Genomic DNA, 15,909 nt, shown 5'->3' on the forward strand with positions numbered 1-15,909 from the left:
AGTTTGGTTTCCCCAAGAATCTTCAAACCAACTGCCTTAGTGATGTTGTTGGATGTAAAATGACAATGAAACAAGAAGTAGGGTGGTGCTAGGTGTCCTAAGATGGCAGGTGGTGAGGGGGTCATGCCTCATTTACATTGGGCAAGAGGAGAAAGGAAAGACAGAGGGACAGCAATGGGTGCTGGGGCTAGCTCAGAAAAGCAACCAAACTTTAAACCAAATTAACAACCCCGCAAAGAGACAACGAGGACAGGAACAACAGGTAGAGATTGGGCACAAGCAGAACAAGACCTAGGCTGCAAGACAGCAGACAGGGGCCGGACAGACGGGAAGGACAAAATGGTGGACATATATGTTGGAGAAAGACAGAAGGGAAATAACACAGGGAGTGAGGGGTGGGGACTGGGGCAAAGAGGAGACTGTAACCCTGGGCCAACTGGAGTAAAAGCATGTTGGTTTGACTTCTCACACAATGGGGCTTGAAATACACAATTAAACTCTCACCATCGTCTCGGACAACAGCAGCCAAAGAGCATAAAGTCTTGATTTTGTAAACACCATCGAAAGTTCAGTGGGTTTAAATCTAGTTAGAATGTTTAGAACATTTCGAATTTTAAAAAACTTTTTGAAAATAAAAAATTTTAAATTTAGAAATGCTGTTATAGTTAGTCAAGGTAACAGGCTCTACTCTAATTAAACATGAATATATTCACAGTTTCAGAGAGCCAGTGTGACAAATAATCTCGGTTGGTGTCCAGTGAGCGAAACTCACATTATAACTCAATCCATTTCATAATCATGGAGTAAAACAAGATCAAGTTAACGTTTATAAATGTATAATAATATTTAACAGTTTTTAAAATACATTTTATAATAAACTGATTTATTTCGATACTGACTGTTTTATTTTTATTTTTTTAAGTTAAAATAGTAAACTATTTCTAGGAAATTTCCAGGTTCAACTGAAGTTAAGCTCTGTCCATAGCATTTGGAGGCACGATGATAACTTCCATAAAAAAGTAATTTTTTTCCCGAATTAAAATAATATATTTTTTATTATTATTTTAAAAACGTGGCTTAACTTAAAATAGTGTACTTTTTTAATCCCGTAAATTTGAATCCTTTTTTCCTTAATTATTTTCTATAGTAATCAACATCACACCACCAATGCAACAGAACAACATTTGCACTGAACCTGGATCACTCCTTTAATTCAGGAAAAATTATTCTTGATTTGTTTAGAAAACAAAAACAACATTAAAATAAACAATGACATACTGAAACGACCCCCACCCCCATATAAATGCATACTGAACAAATGTTGTTGATAGGGCAGCCCACGTATGACAATGTGCATGCATGACCATGATTGCAGGAATGGCATCAACAGAACGGCACCAAACTATCAACCAAACTAGTCAACACATATTTGAGGCATGCAACCCTCCCCAAGTGCAACATTTTAGGGAATCCACACTGAAATGTCGAAATGGTGAATTCGACACAACACACAAAGATAATAGCAATGCAAGTGTATTATATCAATGACAGAACACAGTGAAACGTGATAGTGACAAGACGAGTGAGATTCTTCTAGTGTGGATTAATGATGGAAAGGCCCAGACGTAATTTGCTGATGCTTAAGCATTTCCTGCACTGATTTTAGGAAAATAAATATGGCAAAATGTGGTAAATATGTTAATTAATAAGATATTTTATTTAATAAAAAATAATATTTTGTTTGTGCTGACACATTGCGTGTGGGCCTGAAAATGGGTGATGCAACATTTGGCCATTTTTAAACCAAGTCTACAAGAGGCTAAAAACTGAAGCTTGCTTTGCTAGGGTCAAATTCAGTTGACCAATTGCTAAGGTAGTTGAGCGAATGAGGGCTGCAACCTTTGACCTTGTGAATTATTCATCCTATTGTTGCACGTTCAATCTACACTTGAACATTCCTGATTCTAATCAAAAGTCAGACTCAATTGGGTCATTTTCTAAATGGAACAACCATTTGAAAAGACCGCAAGGAGCCTGGCAACTTCAGAGCCACAGACAACAAAGCATCGTGCTCAAATAAACTGTGGCAAAGGGGGGAATCATAAGCGGGTCTAATGTTTTCAGATGCATGACGACATTTACGGCTGCCGCTATCGATGCATCGGCCTCTGAAATGCCATCGCATGAAGCCATCCTGCGCTTTATCTAAGTCCTGACACGTGGTTCTATAGCTCAAATCCTGACGTTTGATGTGCGATGGTGCTCTCTGCTGTGATATTTGGAGAAATATGGTCCAATCGGATGGACACGCAGTCGGATGGAGATGTTTTTGATTTACTTTGACGAGGTCCCATTTCAAGCCCAATGTGGAGTGAAAGACAACTCACAAGGTCTTACAACGGACAGAGAAAGACAAAATAAAATAAAAAAGGCCAAAGAGTGCCTCACTCCTTGTGCTTCCTGACTAGGAAGAATCGAAGGTGGACATTCGCGGCCATTTTGGTGAGACAGTCTGTCCAGCCCCAAAATGAAGGTAGGAAGGGAAGCCGAAATAATGCGCAGCCTTTAATGTCACCTTGAAGCTTAGATTACACCCTGTTTGATGTCCAAAACCCGCAATAATCCATTGCGCTTGAAGGTAGCGAGGCCATTTGCATGCAGATGGCAGGGGTTCCCTGTATTAACACACACACACACACACAACTCTGCCACTGCAATGCAAAGCAGCCTCAGTTGGGGTTCGGACCAGTTCTAGTAATGAAAATTGGTGCATTTGTAAAACACTACCTCGTGATTGTCTGGTCAATGCATGAGTAGCGTTCAGCTAAATCCTGAGGCTGAACTGCATTTTAGATTTTGCACCAAAACCTGTCCCTTTATGACACTTATTCGGATCAAAGTTAGCCTTCGTTTGCACAAGTAGAGGGTGTGATCTAGCTTGCATTTCTATTTGAATACCAACACAGCATGCAAGGACATGCAAAACATCCCAAAGTGGTGGCAGTGGGGTTCACATGCATCTCCATGCGCATACACTGAATATACTCGTAGCATTTAGCATGGCATTTAGTACAGCTCAGTCTTCCAGCATCTCGGAGTGGATCTGTGAGGTCTCGTTTCCTCGTCTCGGGGGCTAATTGCTATTAATAATGCCCTGGAAACATTCTGGGATCTTGCATCCTTAACATTTTGGCATTATGTGGAGCTGAATGGCGGAACGCTTGAGAGCTTCACTGTCAGGCGGCAACAATGAAAGATTATCGACTTTATTGGAACAAGAAGAATCATCATTTCTGTTATTAATTTGGCGAGAAATAGAAGAGAACCAGATAAGTTTAGGCTCAGAGGGGGAATTTTGCCATACGGAGGCAATTAACTTCCACGCCTGAGGTAAATGGCTAACAAGAAGATCTAGAAAAAAAATATTGAGAATACTTGAATAGCCATTAAAGCTGCGAACGGAATTGCAGTTTGTTTTTTGCTTTTTTTGCAGCACATTAGCTCACAAAACCTTTTTTTTTGTTAAGAAAAATGGTAGATTGTTACAAAACATGCAATTCTAGTGGCTAACATACTCTAGCTTGCAAATATTTTCTGTGAAAATTAAACATTTCCAATGAAAATGTTTTGCTGGTCTCATTTTCAAGCTACAGCATGCTAGCCACTAGCATTTCTTTAATGTTTAAAATGTATTTTTGTCATTGCTAGCGTGCAGCTAGGGAACGCTAATATGCTCAGTCTGTTACACTATCTACATGCTAGGCAGCAGTAACAAGCTATCAGGGTAAATGGGGCACAGATATCACAGTGGGAACAGCCGGATATGAAAAATAAAGCTCTGTCAATAAATGCCAGACCCTGAGAGACAGAGTAGCGGCAAAGCGCACTTCATTATTTATAGCCTCAATTCATGTGGCGTCGCCCCCCTCCCAACAACACAGTGTCTGTAAAAACTGAATAATTCAGATAGCCATTCAGTCTCAGACATCACAAGATAGCCGGCAACATGTTAGCATTAGCCAAGTGAAGCAGAGGCTCTTGTTCTATGTCATTAACCCTGACAGACAGACAAACGGCCATCTGAACCATCACTACACTGGGGAGAGCGATGAGATATCCCCACAATTGGACAAACTTATCAGACTAAATGCGTTAATATTAAGTTATATTATATTATCATAATTATATTATTATTATAATATAAGTAGTTGAAATTTAAACAAACATTTACATTTAAAAATGATTTAAATTAAACTTTAAGATATTTAAATTTCATTTAAAATGTAATAAATACAAAGTTTAATTTATATTAAAAGAGTTGAATGTAAATTTGAAGATATTATTAATCTAATAATCTAATCTAATAATAAAGTTTTTTGCTTTAAAAAGTCCAATTAAAAGGAATTAAAAAAAAAAAAAAGCATAGAGTTTTGAATGTACACACTTTGGGTTTTACTTCAGATAAAGTATGTTTAGATATTTTCGCTTAGAAACCAAGACAAAATTTCAGAAAATCTCCTCAAAAGTGTGTGGACGAGCATAAAAATGGTAAATATTGTAGTGGTTGCTACAGCTCTGCATGCAACCAACGCGTAAAGCTAAATTACCTACAAGCCAAAAGGCAGACGGGACTTTGATATGCATATGAAACAGGCGTGCAATTACTGTGCTGAGCTGCATTAGCGAAGGATTAACATAGAGAGACTCACAAACAAAACACCTGCTTTTTGTTCTGGTCCAATTTAGGGGTTTTAATACAGCATGTCTTAGTGATGTAAGAAGCGCTTTAGATGTACGCTGGCAATGAGGACTTGAGCGGATGATAAATCCTAATTTGATTGAGCCTGCAGACTACGAAAGGGCAAGAGGCAGTCAGTCATCACGAGGAAATATCGCTAGCTTGTTGCGGCTCTGAAATAAAGCCTGTTTTCTGGGGCGGCCACATGAAGTGCGGAGACCATTTTATCTGCCAATGATCCATGTGGCACAAAAAACTAATTAGCAGAAGTGAATTTGCAAGCTTTTGTGTGCAAGAACGGCTTTGTAAATGAGAAGATGGCGGGAAAACTGTCTGCAGAAAGAGCCTACAAGAGACGACAGAGCACAGAAACACAAACCACATCTAACAAACCAGAAACTAGAAAGGAAAGGGAGTCGAAAATGAACAAAACTAAGGGTGCACATCACACAAACACCACAACACAAGGAACGGACTGAATAAGTCGCCAACAAAGCCTCGAACCCTTGTTTTGGACAAAAACAAAGAAAATAATAAACCTCGCAAAAACACAGGAATGCAACAAAGCACGACAGCCAAAGGAATTGTGTCTCGAGGCATGCAAGCGCAGTTACATTCTCCCATCATGCATCAGGCCATGGTTTACTTTCAAATGCGAGATTTCCATGACAGCATAAGCATTTTCTTTGGGCAAAAGCAATACTGAAGGATGCAAACGAGAAAAGGCCCCACAATGCAAACTTAAACGTAAAAAGGAAAACGAACCCGAATTAGCGGGTTAATTACTACTAGTTTATGCAATTAAATCAAATCTCTCAGAATTTAAAAGTTATTTAGCAGCTTAATTTTAAACTCTGAATCGCCAATGATCATTCCAATAGATCAGTCAAGGTTAAGGATTTAATACATGTTGATTTTGCGTTTTTAATGTGGGTTAAAAAAAGTGAAAAAAGAAAAAACACACCAACCTTCTCGAAGCTCTGAGGGATGTAAAGGGGTTGATGCAGAACACAATGACATGAGGAGAAGAGAAAAATAGGGGAAACACAGAGAGAGTAAAAAAGGCCACCTCAAGGCTTTTAGCTGCTACATTTTCTCTGACTGATGTCGCCTGATTATTTATTATGTGACACGCGACATGTCTGCTGATTCACCCCAGTGGTTGCGTTCGGCCACTGGCGTCTATTCAAGCATGTTATAACAATGCAAAATTACAAGGTCTTTAGCCGCCTGAAGAGCTGCCGCTGCGGCTTTAATTACAGAAACAAAACAAAGACACAAAAACAGAAATCAATGAAACAACCCAAAGTGCAAACCAAATCAAACCGACCATACAAATAAAAACCTACATAATTAGCATTAAAGTTAGCAGCTACAATCAAGAAAACCGATTCTAAAGGCGTCGCGCTATTATGCGACATGTTAATGCAGTTTCGCTCGTATAAACGGCTGAGCTGTTTCCTCCATCGTAGCTGCTAATTTCAAGTGCCGTTAACTCTAGAAAAGAAAACATTTGATTGTACCCAATGATTAAGCTTTGAAAACAAAACCAAAGGACATGGGATACTTAATGCAGTATGCACATAATCAGTGAGACATTAGCATACCTATGTTGAATTAATTATCGCTGGGGTAATTTGAATGGATTTCAGAAATCTCCAGTCGGCCAATTACTGAAATGTCACTAGACATCAGATCAAATGCAACTCTTAAAATTGCATGACTAAAATACTTCATAAAATTAAAGAGTAAAATAGCGATAATCCACAAGGTCATAGTTTTACACTGACTTTACCATGGTTAGGAGGTGCTATAAGGCATATTGTGCCTAAAATACCCTTACCATGGTAATGCCACTGTAAAAGTAAGGCCTCTTGTGGCTTATTTCTTTAATAAATTGGTGGTAACTGCTAAAACACACTAACAAATAATTTTTCATTTATGATAATCACAGTTAAAACTGTTTGTTTTTTATAGCTGCAACTATGCATTTATAATGTGTAAATTAATTAATACATGGATTATTCCACTCAAAATGATCATTCTATCATTAACTCACCCTTATGATGATCTAAACCTTTATTTGTTCCTCTGCAGAACACAAAAGATGATTTTTTTGTCCATTCAATGAAAGTAAATAAAGTCTAAGGTTGAAATCTCACCATTTGCATTCTACTGAAGAACAAAATTCATACTGGTTTGGATTAACGGGAGTAAATTACATAAATTTCATTAAAACTGTAACTGTCATTTTGAGATGGAGTGTCTGCATCTTTTCTAGTGGGAGAACAATAATAACTATAATAATGAAAAGACAACTCTCTGACCCATTTTATAATGGTCGGTGAATAATTTATCTGGAACAAAATTATTTGGTACACAGTGAGTAAACCCATCCCATACACTGTCTTTTTAAATATGCATTAAATAAATAATACATGCGCAAAATGCATCTGCCTCGATTTATTAAAATCATCAACCTGGAGATTCAACTCCTCTTAAGGTTAGCGGCAAGAGTCATCTGTGCTAATGCAATGCCTTAAAACAGCCGTTCCATAATAGTAATAATCACTGGACCAAGACGGGTTTAGCAATTACTTGTTAGCATGTTACATTTTGAATGTATACACTTGTGATAAGCAACATGCATATTGTTTACCTTGCAACAATTTACCTTTTTACCTTTTTAGAGGGAATAAGATTAGCATTTTGATTGGTTTATAGCATCAGCCAATCAAAATCCAGACTTACCATTATCCTCTTCAACCTGAAAACTTGATTTTACAACATACCTGTACGACCCAAGTTTCCAAGTTTCCGACCCAAGAGAAGACTGAAAACTACCCATTAAGTATCGAAAATGAGCATATTTTATTATATGCAATATTTGCTTTAGTGTAAAGAATCTATTAATTTATATACAACAGGTCATGTGACCAGTCGTGCATCTCTAATTGGTTGTTTTCGATGGTCTCCACGGCCAGGTTGCTCCCTACCTCTCACATACAGGTTGGCAGGGGAAGAGTATCGGACGCCTTCCACGTTAGACGCCACACACTCGTACTTCCCCTGATCGGTTTCCTCAGTGTTTTCTATCTGCAGAGCACCTGGGAGAGAAAAAAATACCCCAAAGAAAGGGACGAAAGACAGAGAGAAAAAGACAGAGAGAGGGAGAAGACAACAAACTATTAGAGGTTCGAAAGTAACAAGACTGTCAGAAACCATTTTATTTTTTGTATGTTTGGTGCAACATCGTATCCTCATAAATTGCTCAAAGGCCTTTCCTGTTTGAAAGCCAACTTCGTCTTTTAACGCTAACTCACTGTGTTGAATCTGAGCAGTTCCACACTCAAGGCAAGAAAAATTAGACTGATCTAAATATGTCTGAATGCATCTCGTCAAATGCAACTGGAAAAGAACTAGCAGCAATGTTATGGTGTTCGCAGGAGTGCTGGATCGCATCAATCAGCGTGCCGGGAAGTATCAGGGTGTGGAGCCGAAGAAGATAAACCACTGTCAGTCCCAAAGGGGGGAAAGTTGGTGAGGGTCAAGAGTGAGCTGTGAGCTGAACATCCATTAGTTCATGTCGAAATGTGCTACACAGGGATGAAGCGTAGCACAACACTTAAATCCCACGACATTAATTATTTCTTTCGGTCCCCCAAGAGCAGTAGTAATACTCATGTCAGTGCATACTGCAGTACTGAGAACGGCTATTTGCAGTGCATGATAAACATTAGATATTCCTCCATATTATGCCCCAGGGTTGGGTCATAACCAAGGTCATTTCCCTGTATGCCAATAACCATGCAGTTTGAGAAGTCTGAGATCTATCAAAACTTTCTAATGGTCTTACTCAAATGGTAAGGGCTAAGGCTTAAGGCTATAGGGGTTAGGGTCATAAGGTTTGAAGATGGGGGTTGGGTTCAATGTAGGGGTGTGCGATATGATGATTTTTGATCGTGGACGAAAAAAATGTTTCCACGATCTGGTTTTGAAGAAATATCATAGTATTGTGCTACATCGGACGTTTTATCAGTTGCAGTTCTGGTGCCTCCGTCTCAATCTCAATACTGTCAAGTACTGCCACCAAAATGCTGTAGTTACAAACAGTGGCAAATTTTTTGAGAATAAATAACCAACACCAACCCCCCCCCAGTTCTAAAACATTTTTTGCAAGGAACATTTTATTATACTACAATGTGATCATTTGTTTTGAGGGCTCATTGTAGCGTCAGGAAGTTAGGCACTACTGCATTTGTTGCCGTACTTTTGAAGGCCGCAGATGGGGAAGTGTGATTTTTGCAAACTATAAAGCTGTAAATCACTAAACCCAACCCTCCTAGTTCAAACTCCAAAAGAGGTATTTCAACTGCCTGTGAAAATATTTCAGGCAAGCAACATTCTCATTATATTATACTATATGTGAACAATGGTTTTGAGGGCTCTTAACAGCATTAAACATACTTTCCTGTGGTTCCCTTGATGCATTGTGACCACAGAGCTCCTCTGAAGCAAAAGCAGCAGAATTTAGGCCTAAATGTACCACCTGAGCAACCGCGATTGAGGTGACCAAGAATGCTAAGTTTCTGGATCTAACATCCGTTCCATTACCACTGGGACTTTACCCACTAAGCTGCCCCACCTCAACTTTTCTTTATCTGTCTTTCAGTACTCTACCACTGCATTTCGACAGGTAGCATCAATACGGCCCTCTCTCCTGGAGAGACATTCATTCTGGCTGAACGAAGACATCAACCTTCGGCTACCGCCACATGCGGCGGCGGGACATCAACAGCAGGGACTCACGCTGCGGTTTAAGCGCACAGTCTGCATCCTGTGGAACATTCAGTGTGCCAACGAGATTCTAGCTTCTGGGTCGATGACTCACACCTGCTCACGGCGGATCAACAGCATGATGGGATCAGGGAGTTTAGAGGCGTGGCAGGGAGAGACAGAAATGGAAGGTGGTTTCTAGAGTGTGTGCGCTCGTACACGGATCGTTTGATGTGCACATTGGCGCAGCGGGCGGCTGGGCAACAGCAGGTGGGCTTGGAGAGCATTCTAAAGTCTCCTCAGGTGCACAGCCGAATGGGAACCGCTCGCGCACAACCTGTTCTACGTGACACCGACAGAAAATCTGGTAGAAATCTCCACCATTCTTGAGCCTCCAACTGCAGAAAACAGGCACGAATTTTAATGTTATTGGAGCAGGGGCTGATAAATAAACCATGCCACAGTGGTGTGCCGAGCTCTCGGGGAGCTCTGTATTCTCCCCGTCTTTGCTGGGGTTGTGATTCCCTTTTCTATGAACAGTTAGCTAATGATTGAGTAATGTCATTGAGGAAATCTTAGCAAGGAACATAGCATATCCAAATTCATTAAATACAAATTAATTCCCAGCGGCTCCAAAGCAAGCAAATTTTCTCAGAGCTCCTTCCTGCCAGAACCGGACTATTTTGGGTACTCCTGCTTGCTATTCAGCCGATTGACGATTCCCCACTGACTTCATTACATATTTGCAGCTGTGTTTTTTCCCCCATCCCCCGTTTGGATAAACTCACTGAGAATCTATAATCTAGGAAGGGAATGACAGTGTTCCTAGTCTCTCTCAAATCTATCAATCTCTTTGTCTTTACTGTTCATTGGTACAGAGAGGAAAAGATAGCATAAATGTTATTAAGGTTTCTGCATACCTTTACTGTCCTAGCCTTAATTGGCATCCGATTTTGTGCTTTTCTCCCATATAGTCCCAAGCTCACCAAGCAAGAGGGGTATTTAACAGCAACAACAACAGCAACAACAAAATCATTCCCTGACTATGTTGTCAGAAAATGTCTTTGATCCCTCTCACTTTTCCCTCAAATCTGCCTTTCGCTCAGCCCGAGAAGGTTTTAAATTATTATCTTTTATGCATAATTACATTTCGAATTTCCATTATTCATCCTGCCTGTTGCGTCTTTGAGGCTGCTGGTGTAGCCTTTTGTTAGCGGCACCGCTAGCGACAAAACAACCTGTTATCTTACTTTAACAAATAGTGTCAAGCTCAAAACGCCGCACAATACTCTTTGTGATAAAAGGCAAGTGGAAGTCATTTTCTGAATATCCATGCCAAAACGCAACCAGCTAGCTGACATGAGCCCTCTAGCTATGAACTATTATCTGAAGCTGAACAATAACGAATACATTAGCGGATTCAAATGCCTTCTGAGTGTACTATGTGTAAGCCAATTTAGGGGGGTGGAAATCTACAGAATTTGGTGGAGTTTGTTGCTGGAGCCAAAGTAGCATAATCAAATAAGGTTGTGTAAGGTCCTGGTGACTGACAGCCATTATGTTTTTGTGGAAATCGCCAGCGCAAACAGTCTTTTGCCATTAAAATAGTACTGTCAGGATTTACTAAAGATGCGCAGTGACAATGGGGGAGGTGGAGATTAAGGGGAGCACGTAGTAGAAGGGAGAGGATTTTTTCCATACATATTAATTTAATTTGAATGCCAGAAGAACACTATCTGAACATATCGTTTGCCAAGCCATGTTATTTTTAATTTGCTTCAGGAAATAGAAGACGACTTCCCTCAACTAGGAGTCACGCAATACAAGGTCTATCAAAAATTCTTGCAACCCTTCATTTTTTGGGCTCCGGTTCTTTTCAACATACTGTGGCTTCTTTATTTCTTTATTCTTTATTTAAAGCGCTTGTGCTTGGTAGATTGCATTGGTCAATATGTAAATGAGATGTTGCACCTGTGTTCTTTAATTTGTGCGTTGTTAGTAAATCACCCGCAGAAAATTCCACACCCATCGGCGTTGTTTTGGAATTGCGCTCTCGCACTAATTTACCCTGTTTAGTAAAACTGGCCCCAAGACTTCTGCTGGCAAATCCAACAAGCCCTTTTTGGGAATTCTCCACTGCTTCAGTGTCAATGCGACCTGTGTCCTTTAAACTGGCCATTAAGTGTTTTTGTCACGAACAGCCGGAGTTGTAGCGCGCTTTTGACTGACGGACATGGGGTAACCGTTGACCTGTGACCGGTTCGGGCTTTAGCGATGGCCTCGGGAGATGAAGTCTTGTCATCTCCCGACATCCATCCGATCCTGGATCATGGGGGAAAACAGGCTGGGCTGTCTGTTGAGTATAGGCCGTGTCAGGAGGCAGCTCTGCTGGGGCGTGGAGCGTGGCAGTCAGGTGTGGAGGCGAGGGGAGCCGTGAACCGTGACCAGCGCTACCATGCAGCTGTCTATTAAGAGGCCGTGTGCATGTGACGGCTTTCGGCATGCTTGATTAGGCTCGGTAACAGCTCTCAACCAAAAGGAACCTGACCATCTTAAACACACAGACACACACTTTTTCCAGCACCTACAGTCCCATTTGGGTAATTCAATTAGTGGGCAATGACAGGGAATGATTGATTTGTTTGTGGAATTGACCATATTCTTGTTTTTTTGAATGGGTAGAACTGATTATGAGAGAGAGGTGAAGACTTGGGCCGCTAGCAGAATTTAGTATGCATACTTTTTTTTTGTATCAAGATGGCTGCTGGATTTGCACAGTACAAAGGATGATATGCAGAACCTGATTTTACCAAGTGCGACATGTTCCTGGATCAACATCTTTGATGTGCAAAAAATGTGCAAAAAAAAAGGGACTTTTGCTTTAAAAAGCTGGTGTGCAATGACTGTAGGACTCGTGTGTTTGTGTACTGACACACACCAAGGTCATTAGATGCGAGAGCATCATCACGGGGGGGGGGGGCGATACGTAATACAATTGTTGTCAGCTTCCATCTGTTGGCTTGTAGCGCTCACATAAAACGCCAACGATGCATGCACACATAGAATGGGCCGCGCTGACTGTCATTTAGCGGTGCACAGGTCACAACTCAAGCAGACCAAACTGGCATGAGATAAGATAATGTTTACGCAGCACATGCAAACACGCGACCGAGTCGCTAACCAATCAGAGCGCACGTGCTGTAATTTTGCCCAAAAGCGCGGCGTAACTATTTAGCCCAGACTGGGCCTGAGTTTGCAGAAGCCGCCCTGGGCGAGAGCTCTGTCTTGGATCACTAATCCCATTATGCAAATGTTGCGATATAAGTCACGTTCAGTTTAGCGAGCAGAAAAATGATTAATATGCTGCATTTTTGCTTTATAAATATTCACGTTGGTGTGTGTAATCTAAGAAAGAGCTTTTAGGCTGGAAACTTTACTAGCTGCTGTTCTAATGTACTAACAGACGTATCTATCAAAGATTTTTTTTACTCCGATTGATGTAAAAAATATACAAATTATAAATAATATATAATATTCCATACAAAATGAATTATGTTGTATATATATGTGTTTGTGTGTGTGTGTGTGTAATATTTATTATTAAATTTGAACATTTATTTATATATATATATTATATATATATATATATCTGTATATCAGATAAATTTATAAATATATATATATATATTTGTGTGTGTGTGTGTGTGTTTATATTATTATTATTATTATTATTATATACTATTATTATTATGATTATGATATCGCGAACTAAATCAAATAATTTAGGTGAATGTGAACTCAATCAATGCAGGCACCAGTAAACATACAAAACTGACCAACATCTGAACAAAGAAAAAGACCATACAAAATTAAAAGCAGTGCAAAAAATTGTTATTGAGATAATTCACATTTGAAGTGTAGATGTTAACCCTTTGTTCACCCACAATATAAATGTAGAATCAAATGTTTGATGTGTACCTACCTGCTCGCTGTGAAAAAAAAGGCACTTTATTGAAGTTAGAAACATCAGGTAGTCTTCAGATATAATGACATGAACATGGATCTAGATCAGGAGCAGCTCCTCCGAACATCAGTCCTGATATCACCTCCAAACCGCACATCCGAGATGGAAAGTGTCGCTGAATTTGATGAACTATTGCAATCGTCTGTGTAACGTTAGCGTTGGCATTGGAGATGAGAGCAGGACTGAGAGGAAAGCAGCGTTGTCATTAGCGTGAACCGCGCAGCTGAGTGCAAATGTCACAGACGAAGGTAAACAGCAACCCGACACCTGTCTGACTCCCAACACTGACATTAAACACACACAGACACAAACACACACAAACACACACACGGACACAGAATGAAGGCTGGAAGAAGAGGAGCAGAAGAGCCGGTCCCGTCTGAGCTGCCCTGGAGTCATTAGTTAGCGGTTAGCTTAAGGTTAGTTGTGTTTATAGTGATGTCTTACCTCGGATGGGAGTACTCTCTGGAAAAGGACACAAAACGAAACACACATCAGTTTAGTTGACGGTTAATGTCAGGCCAGGTTATGAGTCTCCTCATGTACTGGTTAGTTTAGTTTAAGATCATCATCACCACAGATTTAGTAGAGGTTAAAGACCTTCCAGTGCTGGACATGGAGCTTCATCTTTCTTCTCCTATTTACACCAAACGTCCTAAACGCTTACAAACAACCGGATCAGTCTGTAAAATGTTAATGACGCTAAAGAAAAAAATTTAATTAATTAATTTATTTAAAAAATGAAGTAGTTGACGATAATTAGAATTTAATAATAATAATAATAATAATTTCTTTATTAATATTTAAAAGCAGTTATTTAATTAATTTAACTAATAATTAATACATTTATTTTTTAAATGAGGTAGTTGACAATAATTAATAATTTCTTTATAAATATTTAAAAGCAGTTCATTATTTATAAATATAATTAATTGATACATTATAAATATTAATATAAATAAATGTAAAAAAAATAAGTATTATATTTTATATAAATTTTATATTATTATATAATAAAATAATACTATTAAATATATATCTTTTAGATTTATTTTATTATTAGAATTTATTTATTTATTTATTTATTTATTTTTTTGCTAGGCTGCACAGCAAAGAAAAAGACTATTTATATAATAATAATATAATTTTCCTTCATAAACTATATATAAAAATCTATAAATCAATAATATTCATTGTAAAAGTAATATACAATTATATAAATAGTATAATATAAAAATGACAAAAATAATGACATAAATTACTTTATAATAATAACTAAAGATAACATTTTATTTTATACAAATAATATGTCAAATTTAATTAAAATAAATTTACTTATACAATACATTTTGAAACAATGTTTTATTTTTACTATTTGAAATGTTTGCATTTTTTTTTTTTTGTTTTAAAAGATTGAGATATTGAGTTATGGTTTGAATGTTATAATGAACTACTGAATGAATTGATTATTTTAGTATTGTAGAGTGCTATGGGTAAGTAAACTGATCTGTTCCTCACAGTGGAGCGCTGTCTCTGTATTTGTTCTCGCGCTGAGCTCTTTGTCCAGCAGCAGAATGAAGGTCATCGCTGAGTGTGAAGGATATTTTGCCTGCTTCATATGAACTCCTCAAGCGTACGTTTACACAGTATCTCGGTTTTATCGACGAACAGCTTCCATCTACTATTCACTTTAGTTTATAATAATGACCCTCCTAACAGCAATACATCATATATTATAATAACAATTATACAAATCTAGAATTTTTTTTTCATAAATCCTATAATAAACTTACATTTTAATTTTATACATTGCTTTATTTGTATTTTTAAGTTTATTTAGCAATTTCTATAATAATAATAATAATAATAATAATAATAATAATAATAATAATAATAATAATAATAATAATACTGTATTACATAAATTAAATACTAATTTATAATATCTTAAAATAAAATAAAATTATACATATTATTTGCTAAAATACATTTTTAGCAAATAATATATATTTGTGATTAAAATATACTATATAAATATGATTAAAATAAATAAATTATTTATTAATATAGTACATTATTAGTTGTAACGTTTTATTTTTACTTTACTTTTTTGCTAAAATGTACATCAAAGAAAAATAATACTGCTTAATTACTCTTCATAAATTGTGCATTAAAAATTAATTAATTAATTATATAAATTGTATAAAATACTTTTAAACAGAATTAAAATATTTTTAGAATAATTCTGTGCCTTGATGAACAAAATACAATAAAAGTGAAAATAAAAGTTTTCATGTAGTTTTCATATTAATGACTACATTATATTATCTATAAATCAACAATATATATATAATAATAATAATACTTTTTT

The 15,909-nt window shown here is 37.7% G+C and overlaps 1 protein-coding gene across 39 annotated transcripts in view; it reads right to left on the reverse strand.

Moving 5' to 3' along the window:
• ptprsa (protein tyrosine phosphatase receptor type Sa) overlaps positions 1 to 15,909 on the reverse strand; it is a 204,921-nt gene that overhangs the window by 65,317 nt on the left and 123,695 nt on the right. For 23 of the 39 annotated variants that reach the window (XM_042749806.1, XM_042749804.1, XM_042749811.1 and 20 more), the window contains 3 exons: positions 13,986 to 14,003; positions 7,735 to 7,845; positions 5,707 to 5,718 (listed from right to left, as the gene is read on the reverse strand). In XM_042749806.1, coding sequence (XP_042605740.1) covers positions 5,707 to 5,718; positions 7,735 to 7,845; positions 13,986 to 14,003 — 141 coding nt within the window. The remainder of the gene's footprint in view (positions 1 to 5,706; positions 5,719 to 7,734; positions 7,846 to 13,985; positions 14,004 to 15,909) is intronic. The other 16 variants (XM_042749831.1, XM_042749825.1, XM_042749819.1 and 13 more) reach the window with 3 other exon arrangements.

The sequence above is a fragment of the Cyprinus carpio genome, chromosome B22 (assembly GCF_018340385.1).
Source record: "Cyprinus carpio isolate SPL01 chromosome B22, ASM1834038v1, whole genome shotgun sequence".
NCBI classification, from domain to species: domain Eukaryota; kingdom Metazoa; phylum Chordata; class Actinopteri; order Cypriniformes; family Cyprinidae; genus Cyprinus; species Cyprinus carpio.